This window comes from Phyllostomus discolor, chromosome 13 (assembly GCF_004126475.2).
Source record: "Phyllostomus discolor isolate MPI-MPIP mPhyDis1 chromosome 13, mPhyDis1.pri.v3, whole genome shotgun sequence".
Lineage (NCBI taxonomy): Eukaryota > Metazoa > Chordata > Mammalia > Chiroptera > Phyllostomidae > Phyllostomus > Phyllostomus discolor.
This window is the reverse complement of record NC_040915.2, coordinates 39,312,711-39,334,526: the sequence shown is the minus strand read 5'-3', so window position 1 is coordinate 39,334,526 and position 21,816 is coordinate 39,312,711. Positions and strand designations below refer to the sequence as shown.

Sequence of the window (21,816 nt, the reverse complement as noted above, 5' to 3'; positions counted from 1 at the left end):
GTTAAAGAAAAAAAGTTACTGTTTTTAAATTATAGTATTAAATGTGTAACGTCACGTGTAATAAATACTCGCATTTAATTTTAGGCGCCAGTATAACAAGTACTAATGTAAAATGCAATAATTTCTATGGTCCTCTAAAGGAATCTATAAAGGAGCCATAAATATTCTAGTAAAATTTTAAAAATATTTTTTTATGGGACTAAACATTGAAAACTTCGTAACAGAGACATTTTCTTAAGTGAGCGGTGAGCTAGGTGAGCACGGAGACCTGGAACCGTGGCCGGGCCAGTGGAGACCCGCAGTGAGCAGGGACTCCTCAGGGTGAGTCTGTGTGACTTACCCTTCAGGGACAAAAATCAAGGCTGTTTGAAAACGCTTCCCAAAAGGCAGCAGGAGGAAAAGGTCGCTATACTAACATTCCTCGTGGGAAGTTTCTGTGCTTCGCATCGCTAGAACAGAGGTCCTGGTGTATCGGGATGCGGAAGGGCCGTGACTCCCTGGGATTTAAAGACGCACACACAAAACGCTTCTCCGTGGAGGACCGCAGGTGTGGGAGGTAGCGGTCCAGCCCCGGGGGGGGGGGGGGGGGGGGGGCCGGCCGCCCGGCGTGTCGGGAACAAGAGCGCGGACTGAGTGGCGCTGTGGGGCTCGGGGTGAGTCTCGTTCTCAGCGCCCCGTCCCCAGCCGAAGAGGAGCTCGCTCGCCCCGTGTTTCTGTTTCCACCGAGTTCTCCCTCGCTGGGAACGAGAGCACAGAGCCCCAGCAGGCGCACGGGGTCCAGGACGAGCATTGTAACTAACAGCTGCTTGGATTTATGGAGGTTGTGGCTTTGTTATTTCTCTTCTTCCTGTAAGCACGCCGCTGGGCGGGAGTCTGTGTGGCAGACACGGTGGGCAGAGCACCCGCGTGAGGGTGAGAGGGCGCACCCCTCCCTCCCTTATCGCCGCCTTGCTGTGTTACCTCGGCAAACAACCTAACCTCTCTGGTCCTCAGTGTCCTCATTTCTGAAGAGCGGGCAGGCAGAAAGCTCCCAGGTGTCTCAGAGGCTCCTTTTCACAATGGGGTTGGGGTACAGGGGAAGGATTCGGGGGTGACCGACAGGCTGCTTGCCCTTCTGGGATGGGGGCTGGTGTGGGCGAGGAGCGTGGGCCCTGGACTGACGCGGTGGTTCTGGGAGAAGTGCGCCCGCTGCGGCTCCCCGCTGCCCGCGGTCTGGAGACAGACACGCAGGGGCTCCAGGGAGGCTGCCCGCGGTGGAGCGTCACCACCCACCCGTTTGCCCCGGTCTGGGTCTGGTGGTCCGGCCCCCCATTTGCAGGGTTTGGTCCCACGGCCCCTTGGGGCCTCCCTCCACTGTTGGCCTGGTGGGACGATGGGTCTGACAAAGGAGAGGCTCCTCAGAGTGGCTCTGACGCTGTCCCTTCTCTGACACAGAGCCATCACGCTGGAGAATCAGCTGGTGATCCTGGCGGCGGAGGCAGGCGACGCGGGGGCCTACTACGCGCAGGCCGTCAACGAGAGGACCGGAGAGAACAGGACCAGCCCGCCCGTCCTCCTGAGCGTGACCAGTGAGTTCCCAACCCTCCCGGCCGCCCTGAGCGCGGGGAAGTCGGGTTTGGTGCACAGCCGCGGCCGCGCGGGGGCCTCTTGCACCAGGTCTCAGCTCCCCGGGGCCGGTGCCGCGGCTCACTGCTGACCGAAGGTCGGCGGGTGCTTCCTGTGAGACCACAGGCAGAAAACGTGCCTGTAGCTCATAGTTCCGCATGCACAGTCGTGTTTGTGTGGGGGGCTGAAGTGTATCTTTTGCTTCCTTGCACTTTTACTGTGTGCGGTTTCCAACAACGAAACACCTTTTGACTTACGGGAATTGTGTCTGTGGGTCTTATCTGAGACGAGGTTAGGCACAGGGCATGTTCTTTTAACTTAATAACAAAATCCTTGAGAAAATATACACACTAATATAAGTGTTCAAATTAGCAGTATTTCTTTTTTAAAAATATTTTTTATTTATTTATTTTTAGAAAGGGAAGGGAGGAAGAAAGAGAGAGAGAGAAACATCAATGTGCGATTGCTGGGGGTCATGGCCTGCAACCCAGGCATGTGCCCTGCCTGGGAATCGAACCTGCGACACTTTGGTTCGCAGCCCGCGCTCAATCCACTGAGCTACACCAGCCAGGAAATTAGCAGTATTTCTTAAGCACAATCAGCTGGTCATTTTTTTCTACTGGATTTAACTAAATCAGGTCGAGAATGCACACAGATACAGGTACATGTCCCGTTTATTTAAGGACATTTTCGTTTGAGGAGACTTAGTTCAAATATCTGGCCTTTGAAGGAAGGCTCCAGAAGTTCTGCTAGCGAGAGGTAAGTGCTGGGGACGGGGAAATGACCAGAGGCCAGAACTCCCGGCAAAGGGAGATGAGAGCGTGCGGGTCGGACAGCGCACCGCCGGCCGCGTGCAGCCCCGTGGTGGGAGACGCAGCGCTCGTGCTGCCGGGGAAACGCAGCCGGGAGAGGCCCGTAAACCTCAGAGCGTTGTGATCACGTCGCACCACAGTCAGTTCAGTGGGTTTGTCTGTACGTGCGTAGATCCCGCTTTTTAAAGAACACCTTGAAGGAATGGCCCCCTCACAGGTTGTTTGAGAAGTTTTGTTCCACACGTGGGATAGGATCCTGGCGTCTGTTCGTGGTCCCTGGGGGTCGTGTGGCCTCTAGTGGGATTTTCTGAGTGAATGTTTGTAGCCGACTGGGGGGCAGGAGACGGGGAGTGGCCTCTATGCTGTCATGGGCCCGCACCTTCCTGCCGGCAGCCCCCCCCCCCCACCCCCAGTCCTCGGAGGGAGCTGAACGCTGGTCCCCAGACGACAGGCCAAGGGCGCAGTTGGTGGTCGGCACAGCCCTAGATTGGGTGCGGGGCCCACAGCGCCCGGCAGCCCGTGGTGTGCTGGGATTGGAAGGACCCTCTGAATCAAGAATCGTAACAGGAATGAAGGTAAATTATTGAGATTTTTTCAATATTGATAAGAAAGGATGGAAATTGTATCATCAAATAGACTGTGATTACTCTAAAGATTTTCAAGTATTGCAGTTAGAGCCGTTTATTCTGTCTAGCAAATCTGATTCGGGACTAAATTGTAATACACATTCCAGGATAATAATAGGTCAGATTGGCGGAGTTTTGAGTTGGAAACAAGGGCATTTGTCTCGGTCTGTTAGAATGCACACATATTCTGTCCACCGTGGTGCCAGCCCCCCGAAGTGACAGGATGGCTGTGCCCAGGCACTCCCGCGTGCCGTGGAAAATGCGACGCGTGCTGGGACCGTGCACGTCGCGATGCTAACGCAACAACGCCGCGGCAGCAGATAATTGGAATATGCAAATTTAAAAAATAATTTCAGTTTCTACTCCATCCGAGAAGTACATTGTTGGAAGCAGCTCATGAATATTATGATTAGCTCCTTGCACTCCATTCCCTTGTATATTTTTATCTTCCCGTTGGCGCCGGGTAAAATGTGCAGAAAGGGAGGTGCAAGGAGGTTGACATGAGGATGCCTTTCACATCCTCGGAGAAAACCTGCATTTTGTTCCTTTGTACATTCTTCGCCTCTTATCAGGACAGGCGAAACGTGAAACCCCCAGAACTGTGTGCGTGAGTCTCCCTCCTTTCCGGCCTCCAGCAAAAGCCCCCCAGCACCCCCCACAGGCCAGCCCCAAGCCTGGGAGGGCCGCCCCCCCGCCGCGCCTCGGACATAGTCAGACGCCCCCCCCCCCCGCCCGACCAGCTCACGCTGGCAGTGAGGTTCGGTGCATTCTGCACTCTGAAAAGTCTTTTTCCCCCTGATGTGGGCATTGACAAAACAAAACACCAAACAATATTGATGAGTCTTTTTAAGAACTTCCCAGCCAGCATTTCTGAAGAATCAAAAGATATTACAGCCAATTATCATTTCACAGAAATAAATGTGTCCTTGGCATCAGGAGACTCAAGTAGGGGACTTTTACGTAGCGGATACAATTGGGCTGTAAGGTGCTGGGAATTAAGCTCCTGGTGGATCGCACTAGAACTAGTTTAAAACTGGAGCGCCGTGCGTCCCCCTCCTTGCTTCCCGTGGCGGTAACACACCGTTCGCCCTGCAGGGAGGGGGCAGCACCCGGGGGCCGGCCTCGTCCCAGAGCAGCTCAGCGAGTGGCAGGCCACCCCAGCCCGACGGGAGGAGACCACGTGTTTTCCCAGGCAGCTGTGTCCCTGAGAGCCCAGCATCTTGCCCCCTTTTCATTTGCTGGATCTTTTGGCTGGACCTGAAGCTGATGGGGCGCAAAAGATGCAGAGGGCTCAGATAAAAATAAATGATGTTTTAAAACACATGACAGTTAGAAGTGAAACGCCGCCTCCTATGGGAGCGCCTGGTGCTCTGGGTGGGGGTAGGGTGTAGTGGACGGCGTCTGTGTCCCGGAACACCCCCACCCCACCCCCCGCTGTGTGGTGGAGAGGGTGAGCGGCAGCGCACTCGGCACAGGCGGCTGCTGCCAGGAAGCAGCGCACATTTCGAGCGCCCCCCACCCTCCCACTCCCGGGAAAGCCTGCCGCCATCGCGGGGCTGGGGGGAGGATTCGCTTTTGAAGTTTTCAGGTGACATGAGGCCGGCCGATGTCAAGGATGCGAGTGGAACGGTGGGAGCGCCCGGCATGAATTTTTCATGGCGGCTCCCGCCGCTCAGCTGCGCACCAGAGAGGAGAGACACGGGCCCCACGCATCTGAGAGCGGCCTCTCCACTCGGAGGGCCGGGCCGGGCCAGGCCGGCCGCGCTTTATACACCTGTCACCGGCGTCTGGCTGCGCTTTGAAGGCTTTGCCCCGAGTTGGCTTTGGTGGAGCAGATCTTCTGAGCTGAACGCACATGCGGACGGGAGTGTCTTCTTCAGAGAGGAACCGGGCAGGGCCGGGAGAGGCGCACCCTGCACGGGGGGGGGGGGGGGGGGGGGGGGGGGGGGGGGGGGGTGGCGCCCCCGGCCCTCATCAGCTCCGGCCCGGCATCTGCATCGGCCTAATGAGCTCGTCTGCTGGGGACGAAGTGGGGACTAGAAAAGAGATGACTGCCTCCCCCTCCCTCTCCTGTTATTTCCCTCCTTCACTTACTGTCTCCTCTCCACACAGCAGTCACAGATACGGTGTCGTTCCAAATGATCCTCCTTCAGGCTGACAGACCCTTGCTTTCAATTCTGCAGGCCACTTAACATTCTTTTGTCCTCTCCGATGCTAATTCCACTGCAGACCGCGTGCTCGTGCGGCGGTTGAGAGACGGTTCCCGAGAACGATGCCTGTGAGACGTGGCTCTTGTGCGCCGGCTGGATCCCAGCTTATTCCCTTTGTGCCTTGAACTTCAAAGGGAGGGGGGCAGGCGTCCGCCTTCCAGCCGTCCCCCGCCATGGGCCGGATCCCCAGAGCCGTTGAGCGGTTTGAGGTCGTACTGCGAACTGGTCTGGAGACACTGTCCGTGTCGTGAACGACCAGCTCAGAATCCAGCCTGGCTCCGTCGGCCCGACCGCCAAGGCTGTCAGACTCGAGACAGGAAGTGCCCTCCACCGCCCAGGGGCGAGTTGGACCACCCGGCCGGCAGCGAAGCTGCTGGTGGGTTGCGGGAGGGCGCACAGGCCCTGTGGCCCGGCCTCCCCAGAGGGCAGCCGACAAGCTAGGTATGGGCTGTGGTCCCGTCAGTCAGCGCCTGAGCCGCCCCCGAGTGCAGCCCCGACACGGGTGGGTTCAGTCGTGTGTGAGTCACAAGCACGTAGCTGTCACGCACGAGAGACACACGTGAAACACACAGTAGCTTCTGTGTCTCGCCAACCCTGACCATTGCGTTCCATCTCTAGTTCGTGTCCCACGACGTGGTATGAATGGAAATCCGTATTTTACGTGGTCTTCCCAACAATGTTCAGTTTGGGGCAAATTTTCACGGTGCTGCTCACAGTCGTACGTTGGTGCTGCTCACGCGGCTGAGCTGAGCACATGGCCACAACAGTGTCCCCCGCCGTGCATCCTGCCCCTGTGCTTGCCTTCTGAGCCACTCGGGTCCGTGGTTCCCCTCGAATGCTTTCCAGTGCAGCCGTCTACGCCGTGGGGGTTCACGCGGGCAGCACTAAACGTGCTGCTGGCGGAGGTGGGGGCACACCTGCGGGCGGGTAAGAGAGCCTCCGCCCACCTCTCTGGAGGGGGAAGCGGGCACCTCCCCGGGGGGCTGCTCGCACCTCCCAGGGGGCTGCTCGCACGGGGGCCTGAAGACCCGCCCCCTCCCTGGCAGGCCCGGTCTGAGTGCTGGCGTAGGGATCCGGGCTCTCCCTGGGGTTCCCGTTTCAAGGCACGAACAAGAACACCACTGCTCCCACTTTGTCCCTGAGCCCCGACTGTGAGGAGGTGTGGGCGGGCGAAGGGGGGTTAGGCGCTGCCCAGGCAGACTTCAGTTAAAGAGAGAGAGCGAGGCAGCTACAGATGGACGTGGCCGTGACTCACTCCCCCGCCCACAGGATGACACCAGGCTGTTCTGTTGCCCGTTCCTGTTCTCGGCACCGCGGCCCCAGCTCTTCCCATCCCTTCCCATCCCGAGCTTGCTCTCCCCCTCGCGACCCACTCAGCCTAATTTCACCCTTGGTAAGTCTCAGGAATTGGGTTAAACCCTGAGATGTAATTTGCTCTCAACGTCTGAGCAGATTTGGGCTAGCCTGACATCCCAGCCTCCCAAAGCAGCGATCACCAAATTGGGCTGCACAGCTCTCAGGGCGCGCATGGGTTCCCGGGGGCGCGCGGGCGTGTGGGGTTCTCGAGGCTCCGCCCCCAGGTGTGCGCGTGCCTGTGCTCTTTCCAGAATCAGGTCTGCGGATGGCCGCGTTTCCGAGGGCTCTTCTCACCACGGCCCCTCCCACTGAGCCCCTGCCCCTCTCACCCCAGATCCTCAGTGCAGACAGCGTCTGAGGGCGTAAACATGCGGGTGCCGAACACAGGGGCCGTTCTGACCATCCGTGCCAGGGCTGCGAGAGTGGGGCCAGGAAAGTGGGGCGCTCTGGTACCTGGGAAGTAACCCATCTCACACACCAGCTGTTTCCAACCCCTCGCAGTCTGCAAAGCAAGGCGGGAGCCAAACACAGCGGCAGCTGACGGTTTGTTATAAATAACGGGGTCGGTCGGTAACTACGAGGGAGAGGCCACTTGCTCCTGGGGCCGTCCACCCCTTCACAGTCCGGGGCCAGCTGACTCACTGTAGTCAGTGAGATGCGAGTGGAGTCAAGTGTGTCCCTCCCAGCCCGGACACTGAGAGCCAGAGTGTCCTGCCCTCCCTGCCCTCCCTGCCCCCGTAGGGACACCCGAGGCCAGGCCACAAGTGGAGAGGACAGAGCCCCAGCGGGAGGCTGCCCCAGCCCCAGACAGGTAGCAAGAGGAGAGGGGAGAGGACAGCCCCGCGGAACAGGCCTCTGTGCACTCAGCACCGCGACTGCAGGGCCCGTTTGTTATCGGAACAACCAGCCTGTTGTAACTGTTGTAACTGATCAACTACTGCGTGACTTCGGGATACTCGGGAGTTCAGAGAGCCGAGAGCAATTTCTGTAACAAAATTCCTTCCGTTCTCATCTCCTTTCTTCATGCGAATGAGACTTCATAGCAGTTATATCTATAAAAACAAAACTAGTGCTGGAATTACAGTAAACCTCATGATCTAGCTCGCAGAGCGAAGCATTTCCAGTGGTTTTGAAATTTTACATATAGTATTCATCAAAATTTGTATACATGTACTCTGATTGAGTGTGAATAATAATTGTAATAACAACTCAATCCAAGAGAAAAAAATGTGTGTACTCCAGAGGCATATATTTGCCGGAAAAATTTCAATTTATATTTACATTTTTTCAGAGACTATAGCAGGGTGGCCAATAAAATGCTTTGAATCATTAAGTATAATAAAGGGAAAGGTCTGTGTAGGGTAGAATGAAAATACAAGTTCAGAAAGGAAATGAAGGAATGATGTAAACTTTCTGACTCAAAAATTAGAGCTTTTCCTTGTTTTTTTTAATGGGTGATGGTGTGTATCAGATCCTCAGGCCTGCTGTGTCAGATATTTAACTCCCTTTGGGCACACATGAAGGAGTGCGTTTCGTGTCATTAAAATGCACTAGAATATTAAAGTACTGAAATACCCTAGAAATCACACGTTTTGCGGTCCTTTGGATCTCTGCTGGGAAAGTTTCCATGTCCGCTGTCGCTGTGGAAGACACGGAGCATTGCAGACTTCACTGAGGGGAGCAGAAGCAAAAACTGCCCCACGCTCGGTCACACTGGACGACAGCCTTTAAATAACTGCACTGTTCAGGGGTTCTCCCCCGGGGCTCCGTCCCAGAGCGGGGCGCTGGCCGGGCGCTGCGCCAGCGTGTCCCCCTTTGTTTCCGCGGGAGCCCGTGGGAGCCATCAGCTCCACCACAGAGTGGAGAGCACACGGAGCTAGGAAGTTAACGTGTTGGCCGGAACCGCAGGAATTATGGGCGGGACCTGGGGCTCTAAGCCCGGGCTGGTTTGACCCCCGGGCCCCTGGTTTCTCCTGTAAAAAGAAAACAGCATCTGTCCTGAAACCGGGCACAGTCCTGGTGTCAGCACGTGTCCCGGCGAGGGGGGCCCAAGGAGAAGCCCACCTCGGGGGAGTGGCCGCCCACAGAGTGCCCCCCCCCGCCCACAGATTCACTGAGAGCCCCCCCGCCCCTGCACGCAGCCTCAGGGCTCAGCCACTCGGAGAAAGGGAGCGCCTCCGTTGGGTGTCAGAACCCCTCCCGAGAAACGTCCATCCCGGGCAAAATCAGCGCGCTGTGCGAGCAAAGGCAGTGTGGAGGCTGGCGCCCTTGGGCGACCGACCGGCTGAGGGCGGGCACTGCGAGGGAGCCGCCGCGCACCCGCACACAGGTCCGAAGGCGGGCGCGGGGGCGAGGGGGCTGGAGTCAGAGCTCGCTTTCGGAGCACGGCCCGCTGAAGCTCAGCGAGTGACACTGAGTGGTGCTGGTACCCGCCGTCGGTCACGCACCAGCCGCCTCGGAGGCTGCCCAGTAAGACATGCTCTGTCCCAGGGCCCCCCGATTTCCCAGGGCCACCGCCGGCCTCTCGTGGCGGGTTCTGAACGGCGAGCGGGCCGCATCTGGGGCGAGGGGCATGTGCTCACTGAGCCGGACTGGCCGCTTGGATTCCGTAAAGACCCGTGTGCTCGTCTGCTTCTCTCAACTGTGTGTGACCCTTAAGGGCACACACGTGCATGGGGCGGGGACTTGCTGAACCAGGTTTACAGCCAGCACCTCCACAGAGCGTCACTCTGGCAGTCTCCAGACCACCTCTCCCCCGCCCCTTGTCCGCCGTGCCGGTCTGAGTCGGGTATCCGGATGCCGGACACGTGCGTCTGTATGTAGTGGTGGCAGTTCTGGGGCTGTCACTGGAAGTGGCCTCCGGGGCGCTCACCACTGGCCAGAGGTGAGGGTCACGTCGTCGGAGGCTCCTAGTCCATAAACACGACACTTCAGGGTCTCCGTGGAGAGTGACCCGACGTTACGACCTACTCACGCAGCCCCTGCCCCGCTCCGAGCACCCCGGATGGCGCCCTCACCGGAGCCCTCTGTCTGGCCCCCGTCTCCACGGGTGACAGGCACAGACGGGGAGACTCCAGAGGGCACGGCCAGGGGCGTGGGGACTGGGTTTTCCCACACACACCGTCCGAATTCCTCGTCTGCCCGTGATGTGTCTTGTCTGGCTGAGGGCTGAGACGTGGCCACAGGACCAGCTGTTGGTTGTGAATACAGTTTTCTTAGAAGAACGGTATTTACTCGATTGTCAAACACAAATGACAACGACAGTTGGTCCTCTGGTGCTCAGCTTCTAGTTCCTTCCGTGGCGCGACGACCCCCGCCGCCTCCTCCCAGTTCCCTCCTTGCTGGTGTGGCTGGCTGCCGTGAGCTGCAGCTGCTAACGGAGCGCCGCCCGCCCCGTTTCCCGTCCCGCAGCATGCGTGCGGTGTTCAAGCTCCGGGTTGCAGATCACTCACGTCCAGAATTGTTCCTGCTCTTCAGAACCACACCGAGCGCCCCTCGCCCGGCCTCTGCTCGCGTGCGGGCAGCCCGACCCGGGGCCGCCTCTCCATGGCAGCTCCGTCTGCCTGGCCCGCTTTGTCGTAACCTTTTACAGCCGAGCACTAGCACTGATGTTCTCCTGGCTCTCGCGGAGGGCGATTACAGCAGGCAATTAAAGCCGTAGACCTTTACGGCGTGGCCGGGAATGTTAAATCAAGTCTAAAGAAAATGAGGTCAAGCACCCGTTAACGTGAAAGGTCACGGAGTCCCCCGCCCCCGAAGGCCACAGCGAGGGGCTCCGCGCTCGGTCAGCAGCACTTAGCGGCCGGGATGGAAAAACGGAACTGATGTCAGAAATAGCAGGAGCCCGAAGCGTGTCTGAAGGTGTTCCCCTTCCGCGTGTCCTAATCAGCGAGTCCTCCGAGCGGGTCCCTGCCTGTGACTCCTGGTCGCTTCAGGCAACAATCGTGCCTGTACCCTCGTGCCTCTCAGGGTCTCCGGGGCGTCCTCCGTGGCACGGAGTCCGCTTCCGTCTCAGGACCCAGTGTGGCTCCGTGTCGGGCAGAGCGGGCCGTGGCCGGGCACGGGAAACTAAATGTCATCATTTGCATGCAAACTTAAAACACGTGAGGAGGATACGGCGTCTGGAAATCCCCGTACGGACCGCACAGACACAAATGCCCGAAGCCCATGCTGAGCCCATGCTCTGCCTCTGCGGCAGGCCCGGGGGGGCTGGGGGAACCAGTGCGGGCCGGGGCCCGAGTTCTGGAGCCAGGCCGCTCCCCCCTCGGCATAGAGCGGCCCATCACTTGGGGAAGGACAGACCTGGTGCTCTCATGAGCCTCTGGGTCCTCACAGCAGTGAGGGCGCGGGCCCCGGCACCACCCAGCGTGGGGCGGGTATCGTCACCTTCTCCCGGTCTTGAGGACGGGCGGGTAGGATCGTACCTGGAGGCCACACCCAGACAGAGGAGGGCGGCAGGAGTCAGTTACTTGAAAGTGACCCTGGACTCCCATGTCACCCACCCCTTCAGCTGCGACCCCTCCCCTCCCTCTCAGACCTGAGCCTCAGGGGGAAGGGCCGGCACAGTCCACCGACAGACACAGGGCTGACACGCAGGCGGGTCGCAAACTGTCTATTGGCTGGTATGAGACGGTGGCTGCCCAGTAGGGCCCCTTGGGCAGTCCCTGAGGACAGTGGGGGGGGGGGGGGGCAGAGCCACAGGCCCTCCTACCACACTGCACCTGCTGACCCAGCGTGGGCACCCACCCCCACCCGGCCCCTGGGCTCTGCCTCTCGGACAGCCTGCTGCTGGGAGACGGTGCCCCCCCCCCCACGCCCAGCACTCGGGGGCCTAGGCCAGCACGCAAGGGGCGAGAGCCCTGTGCTGGCGTGGGCCCTGACGCTGACAGCCACCAGGGGCCCGGCCACCGCTGCTCCACAGGACACGGAGGACTCCGTGAGGACCCAGGTGACTCGCGGGCAGGCTCCCTGTCCCCCACCGACGACCGCAGACGGTGGGCAGTTCTAGCAGCGGGGACGAGGCACAAGCCCACGGAACGCACTGAAGGGGGGCTGGGTCAGCCCAGCCGAGGCCACCGGGCCGGTGGTGCCGGCCGAGGGGGAGGGGCCCACCTCCTTCCCCCTCGTTCTGCCCCCGTGGGATCGCACCCGGACGCCCTCAGCCCGGGCGCCAGCAGGACCGAGTCTGGCAGTGGAGACCGCGTGTCGTCCCCAGGGCACAGCCCCGAGCTCCCAGTGTCCTCGGGGAGGGGTCGCAGGCGAACACGCGTCCTTCGGGGACAGCAGGGTGGGCTCACCCCCCTCTAGTCAGTGAGCGAAGGCGCCTCAGCCCCGGCCTCAAGCCCCCAGCCAGCTTGGGCTTGGGACAGATGGGCCCCGGGAGCAAGCCTGGTAGGTCCTTAACGACCAAGGAGCCAGCGGAGCTCCGGGCAGCCCGGGCCTCCCTGCCGGACTCGCACTTGACCGCCAGCCCTCTGCGCGCTTTTGTCCACGTGCGCCTCAGAGCTGCCCGTGGCCCAGCCCCCGCCGCCTCGCGCTCCGACCGCGCCGGGTGTTCCGGCCGCGCACTGGCTACTTCACAGCCCCAGGTGGGGTGTGAGTCATTCACTTGGCGGCTGTTTTTAAAAGGAGCCTTTATTGTGGAGAGGAAATTGTTAAAATCCTTTCACCTGCAGAACAGGCCTCGGCTCTTTCTTCTCCGCGTTAACTGAAATCAGCCTGTTTTCAACGGGCGCTATTCCTTCATTAGCTTTCATTCACTTTCCAGCACATCTGATTTTTTTATTCATCCTGCTTTTGATGAAAATTAATTAGTTTCTGTTGGGACGGAAACAATGCTATCACGGGCACTCAGGCGCGGTCATACAAAGGGCCTTGCCGCAGAGGGTCCGGGGCCCGAGTCTGGGTCGCAGAGAACCCCCCTCCTCGGACGCCCGCGGGGGGCCCGGCTTCGCGTCTGCTGGGGCTCCGCGCCTCAGTTTCCCCCTCTGTAGAGCGAGGGCTTCAGCCGGGTTTGGTGAGCCCGACAAAACTCAATACACCTATGTGGAATAGATGTGCGAAGAGTATATGAGCATTGTGCTGATGACACATTTTCCTACAGCCCAGTACAGGATGCCAATAAAAATTCTCACTGGCAAGGGCGGAGGGAAAGGGGTCGTTCGGGTGGCTGGCACGAGATGGGAGGGGAAGAGGAGGCTCGGTGAGGCCCCGGGGCCACCCCAGACGCGCTGCTGAGACCCAGGGGCCCGGGGTCTGCACCCGGCTGGGGCGCAGGTGCGAACCTGGCTCCCAGGGCCGTCGGCAGGGAGCCCACACCCCTGTGGATCTCTCCCCCAGATTTCCAGCTTCCTGCGACTTAATCTCTTTCGCAACAGGGAACTTTGCTAACCAAAGAAGAACACGCTTTCTTACGTTGTGATTTCCACACCGGAGAGTTCAGAGAGAGGGGGAGAAAGTCGCTTCCGACTTCAAGGACCGGTTAAGCGGATGCAGCTGTCCGGCCCGAGTCCCACGCGACGGCATCACTGTTTGCCCGCGGCCTCGGAGACAAAAGTCAGACCTGTTTGCCTACCACGTGTCTGATTTGCTCTGATTAAACAAGAGGCTTAATTCTCATAAAATGTATGATCCCCTGTTCAAAATCCACCCTAAGTAGAACCTCCCGAATTAATCCAATTATCGCTTAGCAAATAAGTGTTTGCTGTTTGTTTTCGAGAAAAGGGCTCTTCACGTAAGGCTGTGCTGGCCCCCCGTGTGTTTCAGAGCAGCGTCGGCGCCCGCACCTGGTGGGTGCAGCGGAGGCGCTGCCGGGGCTCGCCCGGGGGCCGGTGCGGGCGAGCCGGGGGCCGCTTCTCGGGAGGGCCGGCCCGAGCCGGGGCGCATCCAGAGCGGTGACCCGGAGAGTTCTCGGGACAGGCACCTCTGAAGACAGGAGGGGGAGGGGCAGGAGGGGAGACGCTCGGTGACTGGAGTTGTCGGCCAGGCCCAGGGGACAGAGGGAGGGGCGAGCGTGCGGCCGAGCCCGCCCCACGGCCTGACACAAGCGCGTGCTTGTCGGGGGCCGTGCTGACGGGGCCGGAACCCGCCACAGCGCCGCCCGCGAGAAACCAGGTCCGCACACGGGGCCCAGAGGCCGCGGGCCTGCCTGCGGGGTGCCAGGCGGGCACTGGGCTTCCCTCTCTGCGCCAGGCAGGCGTGCACACACACTCACACACTCACACACACACACACACATCGACACACGCTGACCCGCAGAGGAGGTGGTGCGGGAATGTTACTGAATTATTGAATTCTTCCCCCAAAAACACACATACAATTTTATCCTAATGGGGTTTTTTCCTTCCAACTTTTCATTGCTCACCCCAGCATACTTCCCTGCAGCATACACACAAGTAGTCACCCACACACGGGCACATACGTGCTCACACACGCACAAACACACTTTTGTACGTTGCATTTGACATTTGTTCATTATTTCCAGTGATCATAAACTCTGGTAAAGAATTAATTCCGTGCTATCACTACGACACTTTTTAGGACACAATCAGCATACTGGAGTATATTACACATTTCAAAAATAATTGTTGAACGTACACGAATTTAATGGGAAACACGTCCCTTAGTGAGGTGGACTCGGGGCCGGCCGTGCTTTGGCGCCCGCTGCGAGGGGCTTGGACGGCTTCTTCGCTCGGTGCCCCAAGGGTTTTGTCCGCTGTGGTCCGGCCTTGGGGTCCGGCTGGGCGACAGGCTGCCCCTCACTTCTGAAGCGGAGAGGCTGGCGGGGAGGGCCCCGGGAGGGAGGCCAAGGCCCAGCGACGGCGTGGGCCGGCCCTCCCAGGAGGGAGCACGGAAGGCCTAGAGCGCCACTGGGGCACGCCCTCCGAGGTGGCGCGGGTGCCCTGGCGTGGGGACCACGAGGCTGCCCTGCACGGCCGCCTCTGCGGTCCCTCGAAGGTCCCCCCCAGACCCCCACCTCCGCCCCCTGCAACTGTGGAATTCTCTTTCCAACCCACCGCACTTCCTCCTCCAGAACCTGACGCCTGCCTCTGCGGCCCGGTGCGGTCCCAGGCTCCCACACACCTGTCCCGGCCATGTGAACTTCCCTTTTCCATCCCAGCACCCCCATCATCTGTCCCCCCCCATCCCCACCCAGACCAGCACGCAGTGCACCCTGCCCGGGTGCGGTCTGAACACACCCTCTGACCCGGAATCCCTTTGCTGCCCCGGTTCCTGCCCATGCGCCCTCCCGGGGACGCACAGGCCCCTTTCCTGACGCCACGTCCCCAGCTCCTCCCCGCCCCTGAGATGCAGAGTGAAGTCCGCTGTTGTTATTACTGCCTCATCCTCGCATCAGTTACTAAGTACAATGGTCCTTACTGTATTATTATTGTCTTAATCAATTATTATTTTCTTGACAGTAAAATTAAGATACTTTTTATAAGCTTTCCAAAAACTGAGTTCTTGACCAGACCTGATGAACCAACTGAAAAAACCCCAAGTGCACGTTATTAATAATTCAAAATCACATAGTATATGTTGGAAGTTTCACGTGTTCGAGGGAAAATCACCATTTTATTAAAATGCATTTAGCGCTTGTTAAAGGCAGGCAGAGATGCTATCTACCACGGGTAATGAGCTTCTGGGAGATACCGTCTGTCTTGAAGTCGCGAGACAGTCTGTTTTATTAATTGAATAATTTAGTGGTATTACCATTTCAATGAAGGAATTACTGTATTTTCATATTTATTAAGAAACCGATATTTAATTTCTGTTTCATGTTCATAACGTTGTAAGTATTTAACATCTTACATCTCGGTTAAAACTAACTTATACCCGTATTTCCACGAAGAGAGCAACACAACCTGCCTCCCTGTGGTGTGTGTCTCCTCGCCTTGTCGCCAGCGTCCCTCGAAAGCGGCTACACTTTGAAAACACTAACCCCACAGGACTCGTCACGGAGATACGTAATGTCTTGGAAGCGAAACCCGCCGGTCATACAGGCGTGGGAGGATGCGCACTGTGAGAGAGAGCCCCACTGTCGCCGGCCAGGCAGCCCGTGCGGGGCGCCGCAGGGACGCCGGGTCCCCCGTCCCGGGCAGGGCTCCCTCCGCGCGGCCACTGTGTGGGGAAGAACGGCCTCTGGAAAGGGACTGGGCGCAAAAGCAAAGCGGCTAAGCAGCTGCCGACACCCTGGAGGAAGGAAAATAAGACCCAGAGTGGTGTTGTTCAAGAGCAAGGCCTATAAATAAAGCGGGGCCCTGCACACTGTGACAAGCAGGAGAAAAATGCACTCCTAACAGGAGCCCGTGTTTGAAGTGCGTCGGGAAGTGCACGCCGAGGCCGGCACGGGCGGGGCGGCTCGTGGGGCTGCGGTCCAGTTAATCCCGCCCACGGAGGGAGGGGCGCCACGGAGCAAGTCGAGGACAGTCCCCACAGCGAGGGCCGGCCCCCTCCCCACTGTGAGCTGCGTGCAGGGGGCGCTCAGTCTTGCCTTTGCTCGGGAGCCTGCACGTTCTGTCGAAGCCCAGACCCCACCAAGGTCTGGTAGTGTCCCGGGGCAGCCTGGGGCACGAGGTCCAGGGGTGGGGGGCGACGGCTCACCGGTGGGCAGCTGCGGTGGCGCTGCCGTGGTCACGGTGCGGCCACCCACCCCCGCAGCTGGAGATGCATCGGGGACAGGACTCCTGAGGAGGCGAGAGCAGAGGCACTTGTCTAACAGATTCCTTTCTTGACACTCACTTTCAGAATATGCCACTTAAGGAAAGAGAAACCAAGTTCTGTGGTCTTTAAATGTGGTGCCCCTTTGTCGCAGCGTCACCGCCCCCAGAGTCTGGGTGGGGAATCGGCCCACACACAGGCACAGCGTCGGCCTGAGGGCCCAGTCACCGCTCAGGCCCGTCCCGCCGCCCAGCAGCATGCGTGGGTCACGGGTGGCCGTCACCGGATGGGGCCCGGGGTGTGTGTAGACTCTGCTGGTCACGGTGACGGCAGGCGGTCGACGGTGCAGACCGGTCCGGAGACACGGTCCTGAGTGCGGGTCCCGGAGCCCAGTTTTGAGGGGCGCTGCAGCCAGCATGGCCGTCCTCGGGGCCCACGGTCTGGCATGTCGTATGTTTTACAGTCGCTGTGCGTTTTCTCACCAGGTGGATTTGAGATCTGGAGCTCTGCTGGAAAACCTGTGTAAGGAGATACTGTGTATGTGAGCATACGTACATGGTCGTGTGGTATCGTTTCGTTAAAAAACACAAAACGGCACTTTAAACACTTTGCTGGTGCCTGTGTGTGCAGCCGACAGACTGGGAGGATGCAGGAGAGCAGCACACGGGACCGCCAGCAGTGCGGTCTGCGGAGAGCGGGCTGGGGCAGAGCGTGGGAACTCCTCCGCGGGGCAGCCGTCTGCCTTGTGAGGTCTCCAGGCAGAGCACAGAGGTCAGGTAGTAAACCCTGGCAGGAAGCGGGGATGAGCATGCAGACGCCCTGGTTTGGGTCACCGGGGGAACGACTGGCCCCCAGACTTGGTCCGTCCGCCCGTGCTCGCTGGGGCCGGGCGAGAGGTCCCCTTCCTTCCCAGTGGCTTTTCCCCCCTGCAGTGCCTCATCCTCGGGGGGCCTCTACCCCGTGTGGCTGCAGGGTGGTGGCACTTTCCTCTGGACTTGAGGTGACGGAAAATCTCAGCTCAACCTGGTCCTTGAGGGTGAGGCGATTTATTTTCAGGGGTCTGTCCCCAGCAGAGCCAGGCAGGGCTCAGGAGGTCCCCAGGGTCCCAGACGCTCCCCGGCTTCCTGCCCTCCTCCCTGAAGCGTGCCCACTGCCAGCCTCACCCCAAATCTGGCTTCTCTTAAAGTTAGGCCACAGGCGGCTGGTGGCATTTGGGTCTTCCTCCTAACTCCTTGTTACAGTGTCAGCAGAGTAAAAAAAAGGGACACCATGAAAACGCCTTCCCGTTTGGCTTGTTAGGTCCCCTGCAGTGACAGCCGCCAGGCAACGTGCTCAGACCGACGCTCAGGGCGCGGTTCACAGCTGAGAAGCCAGCCCCAGCGTCCACGCGGGCTCCCACTCCCACCGCCCTCCCAAGCAGACCCGCGCCGCTCAGACGCATGAGTGCAGACCGCCAGGCGCCCGCCTCAGGAGATAACCGCTGTGGGGACGGCCTTTTTGAGAAACAAAAATTTACAGCAATAAGAGAACCGATAAAATATTTTATTGCATCAAAATTGAAAACCTCAAAAAAATCGAACACCTCTGTGCAACGGAGAGGGCCCCATAAACCCCGCTGAGAGCCAGCCTGCAAGGAAGGAATCCCAGCACAGTTCTCTGCGAGGCGGCTGCTGGGGGGGCCGGGGGGGCGGGGGGAGAGGGGGAGGCCCGAGACGAGGACAGCGCTGGGGAAGATGTGGCGAAACCCGAGACCGGCCGTCGGTACAGCAGGGGCACGTGTCGCCAGTCATGACAAGACACACGAGCTCACTGTTTACCTAGGAAACCCAAGTTAAAACGAAATGTGAACGGTCCCTCGTCGAAGTGCCGAACATCTGAAAAGTTCGGTAACGTCCGACGTTGGCAGGGTGTGTGTAGGGTAACTGAAGTGGAAATGAATGCAGCCGTTGTGGAGCGCAACTGGGTGACGCCTGGGATAGCGGCGATGACCCCAGGCCCTCCAGCCCCACGGTGCACGGCTCTGAGAGACACTTGCCCGTGAGCGTGAGCGGGGCAGCCCAGACGAGGGTGTCTGTCCCGGCGTCAGCTGGGAGTGGGGGTGGCTAGGCGCTGGGCACCGGGCCATGCCCCTCTCCGCCCGCCCGTCAGTCGTCCGTGGTGTTGTTTAAACAAAACCCACTCTTCCCCTCGTCTGACGTCCCTGCAGCTTCACAGCCTCTCCCACGTGGGGCTCGCGGCGAGGGAGTGAGCGCCGCACAGGCACTTCTGGGTTGGCGTGCTCGTGTGCTTCAGACGGAAGGGTTTTAGTGGGCCGCCCGCTGCCAGGGGGCCACCAGGAAGAAATGAAATCTGATGTGAGCGCAAACGGGAGAGAGCGGGACTCATTTCCCCCCCACGGAGACCACGCGTGCCTTCCGCAGCGGGGCCGTCTGCTGGCTCGGCGCTCACTCGGCGCCTCCTCCGGGGACCCGGGGCTGACGCCTCTGTGTGAGCTGCCTGCCTGCGCCTGAAGTAACTCGGAGATTGATTTGGAAAACATCCGGAATCAATTAAGGCTTTAATCAGCAAAGGAGCGAACTTCTCGGGGCCCGTGGACTAATTTTACCAGCTCCCACCCGTGCGCACCCAAGCTGGAAAAAGAAAACAATTCCGGGACGGCGTTGTCTGCCCTGATTACTGAGCTAGCAGAGCCTGAGTTCCCCGTCCCACTGCTGGGGACTCTGCCGGGGCGCGCAGTCCGAGTGGCGCTGGGGTGCAGGGGCCTCACTGGGGTGCAGGGGTGCCCTCCCACGGACCCCTTGGGAGCCCAGCTGACCAGCAGCCAGGAGACTGGCCCTCCGCTTGAAGGGACCCAGCAGAAGCCAGTCTCCAAAGACTGCTCCTTGCCCGCGGCTGGGGGAGTTTCCGGCACAAACATCTCCTTTGAACTGCTCAGCTGCAGGCCCTTCCAGTTCCACAGGACTGGGAACCGGGTGCCCCCCCATTGAGACCAGTCCCCCTGCCACTCGGCCGCAGGTGGGGAGCCCCGCTCGGAGCTCCTGGGCCACGGCGGCCGAGGCCAGGCCGGAACCCTGCCCAGAGGTGCTTCCCGGGGGGCGGGGGACATGGGGGAGGGGGGTGGCCTCCGTCTGGATGTTTGTGACAGGGTGACCGTGTCTGTTTGCAATACAGGGATTTTGGGCGATGTACTTTTTTTTTTTTTTTTTTCAGTAAAGGCTCTGTGGTGAATGTGTGAGTAAAGGTAACTTTTATAATCGTGTCAGATTTTTTTTCACTTCCACAAATGAGAAAGACCCGTGTCTGAGCCGCCGCCCGCCGCGCACTGGGCCGCAGAGAGAGGGGCGTGCGCAGGCCAAGGACGCGGTTTGGGGGCCAGAATGGGGGTGCCTTACTGTGTCCCTTTGGAGGGACCTGGAGGGTAGTGGAGACAAGACCACGGACTCAGGGTGTGGCTTGGCGTGCGGCGTGGCCACTCACCAAGAAGTCCTGACTCGGGGGAGAAATGGTGGAATAACCACCGGCCGGCAGGGAGCCGGGCACCGACTGTGCGCTCGACTGCTGACCCGTCGGTCTCACGGGTTTTCCCACGAGACCCTCCCACAGCCCCGGCCCCTGCCTCGAGCGTCCTCCAGGAAGTCATCTTTGGACTCACAGGGCCGGGAAGCCCTGTCGTCATGCAGAACCAAACAAACTCTGAGGACACGTCTGGAAAACGGGCGGCGACGGCAAGCCAGCTCAGAGACCCGTCTGGAAGGGGAGGGACCCGGGGCGACGGGGCGGGAGACACGGGAGCGGAGCTCCGTGGCGGCGCCGTGGCGGTCGGCTGGTCAGACGCCGGGGGGTGCACAGTGTGGAGCCCCTCTGCTCGTTGGGAAGACGACCCCCTCCCTGAGGCGGACAAACCAGAGCCTCTCCCAGGCCTCAGACGGCTCCCAGAGGCGGCTCCTTCCCTCAGTCATTCCTTCGGCAGATGGGACTGAGGGCCAGCCCGCCCAGCCCCCGCCCAGCCCTGGGGGCTCCAGGGTGGCCTGCACTGGGAGCTCCCCTTCCCCGGGAGGTCGGGCGCCTGGCCCAACGGAGACCACCCACGAGCCCCAGGGGTGCTTTGAATGAGGGGGTGGGGCAGAGGGCACCCACACAAAGGCTCTCACTCGGGGTGGAAGGCAGGCGATGTGTGACGGGTTTGGGGCAGGGTGTCAAACTCATTGTCACTGGGGCCACCTCAGCCTCACAGTTGCCTTCAAAGGGCCGAATGGAACTTTAGGACTGTGTGAATGTAACTGCTCCTTAACTAGGGATCAGGAGCTCAGTGCTGCCGCCAGGCAGAAACAAGGCGCCGGGCCGGATAAAACAAGGCGGAGGGCCGGACTCGGGCCGCGGGCCTCCCGTTTGCACCTGTGGTTCAGGGAGAGAGGCCGGCACAGCAGCCACGTGGCTGCCACGGGGCGGGGGTGGGGGGGGTGTGAGGCGGCGAGGGCTGTGGGCCCCCCACTCGCACGACACTGCAGACTATTCCAGAGGTGCAGATGCCCCCCACCCACCCGCCCCACCAGAACCCATGGGCCAGGGGTGGGTCCAGGAGACAGGCCGAGCCCGGAGGAGAACGTGTGTGTGTGTGAGAGAGAGCGAGAGAGAGGGAGAGAGAGAGAATGGGGACGGCCCCGCTGAAGGGCTTCGATGGCCGAGCCGGAGAGTCTGAATCTGACCCCGCGGGTCACGGGAGAGGAGGGGAGAGCTGGCGGCCTCAGGTCCACAGCCCTCAGCTCACTGGCCCCGGGGTGGCGGGGGGGGGGGGGGGTGGGGAGTGGCCGTGGGCTCCCTGCAGGGGTGCCCGTGGGAGGAGCCACCCTCGTCTTCTCCCCGCCCCGCCGGCAGGTGGTGGTGCACAGGCAGACCCGGGGCAGTGTGCGCGTGGCGGGGGTGCGCCGGCGGGGCCTCGTCGCTGGGGCTGCTGGGAAACACACGTTTGCTAAGTCCTGGCGTGAGAACCGGGGGGAATTAAGGCTCGGCCAACACACAGAAGGCGTTTTGGGTGCGTTCTGTCGTGCTGGACTCCAGTGGCACCGTCGGCCCGGGCCAGCCGGCTCGGGCTCACGAGGCCCCTGCAGCACAGGATGAGGGAGGGCGGGCTCCCAGACGTGCCCCTCACGCACGTTAGGGAGTCAGAATCCGGTTATTTTGATGTGGAGGTGTATAAAATGCAGCTCCTTTTGATTAAAACAGTTTTTGAAACTTAAAATATGCCTTGTGATCCCTGGATTATTTTCCAGCTTTGAGATAGTGTTCTTTTTTAAATCAGAATTTTTTTTAGGCATAACAGTGTTTTATTTCTCAGCCATTATCCACTCGCTATGCATGGTTTTCCACTGCGTTAGCTTATTCTTTTCCTTTCTTTCATGCAAGAGACGAATACTTTCTGGCAGACCATTACTTATCCTTTATATCTTTCCAGAGATGATCAGAGTTCACAGATCACATAAAACCTCTCATAAAAGCCCTGTTTCATAACTGGAGAGTAATTTCGGTTTGAATGTTAAGCAGAATGTT

At 59.7% G+C, this 21,816-nt stretch overlaps 1 protein-coding gene across 2 annotated transcripts in view; it reads left to right on the top strand.

Moving 5' to 3' along the window:
* LOC114509135 (protein sidekick-1) overlaps positions 1-21,816 on the top strand; it is a 302,435-nt gene that overhangs the window by 120,018 nt on the left and 160,601 nt on the right. For both annotated transcript variants that reach the window (XM_036014721.1, XM_028527266.2), the window contains one exon: positions 1,435-1,568. In XM_036014721.1, the coding sequence (XP_035870614.1) occupies positions 1,435-1,568 (134 nt within the window). The remainder of the gene's footprint in view (positions 1-1,434; positions 1,569-21,816) is intronic.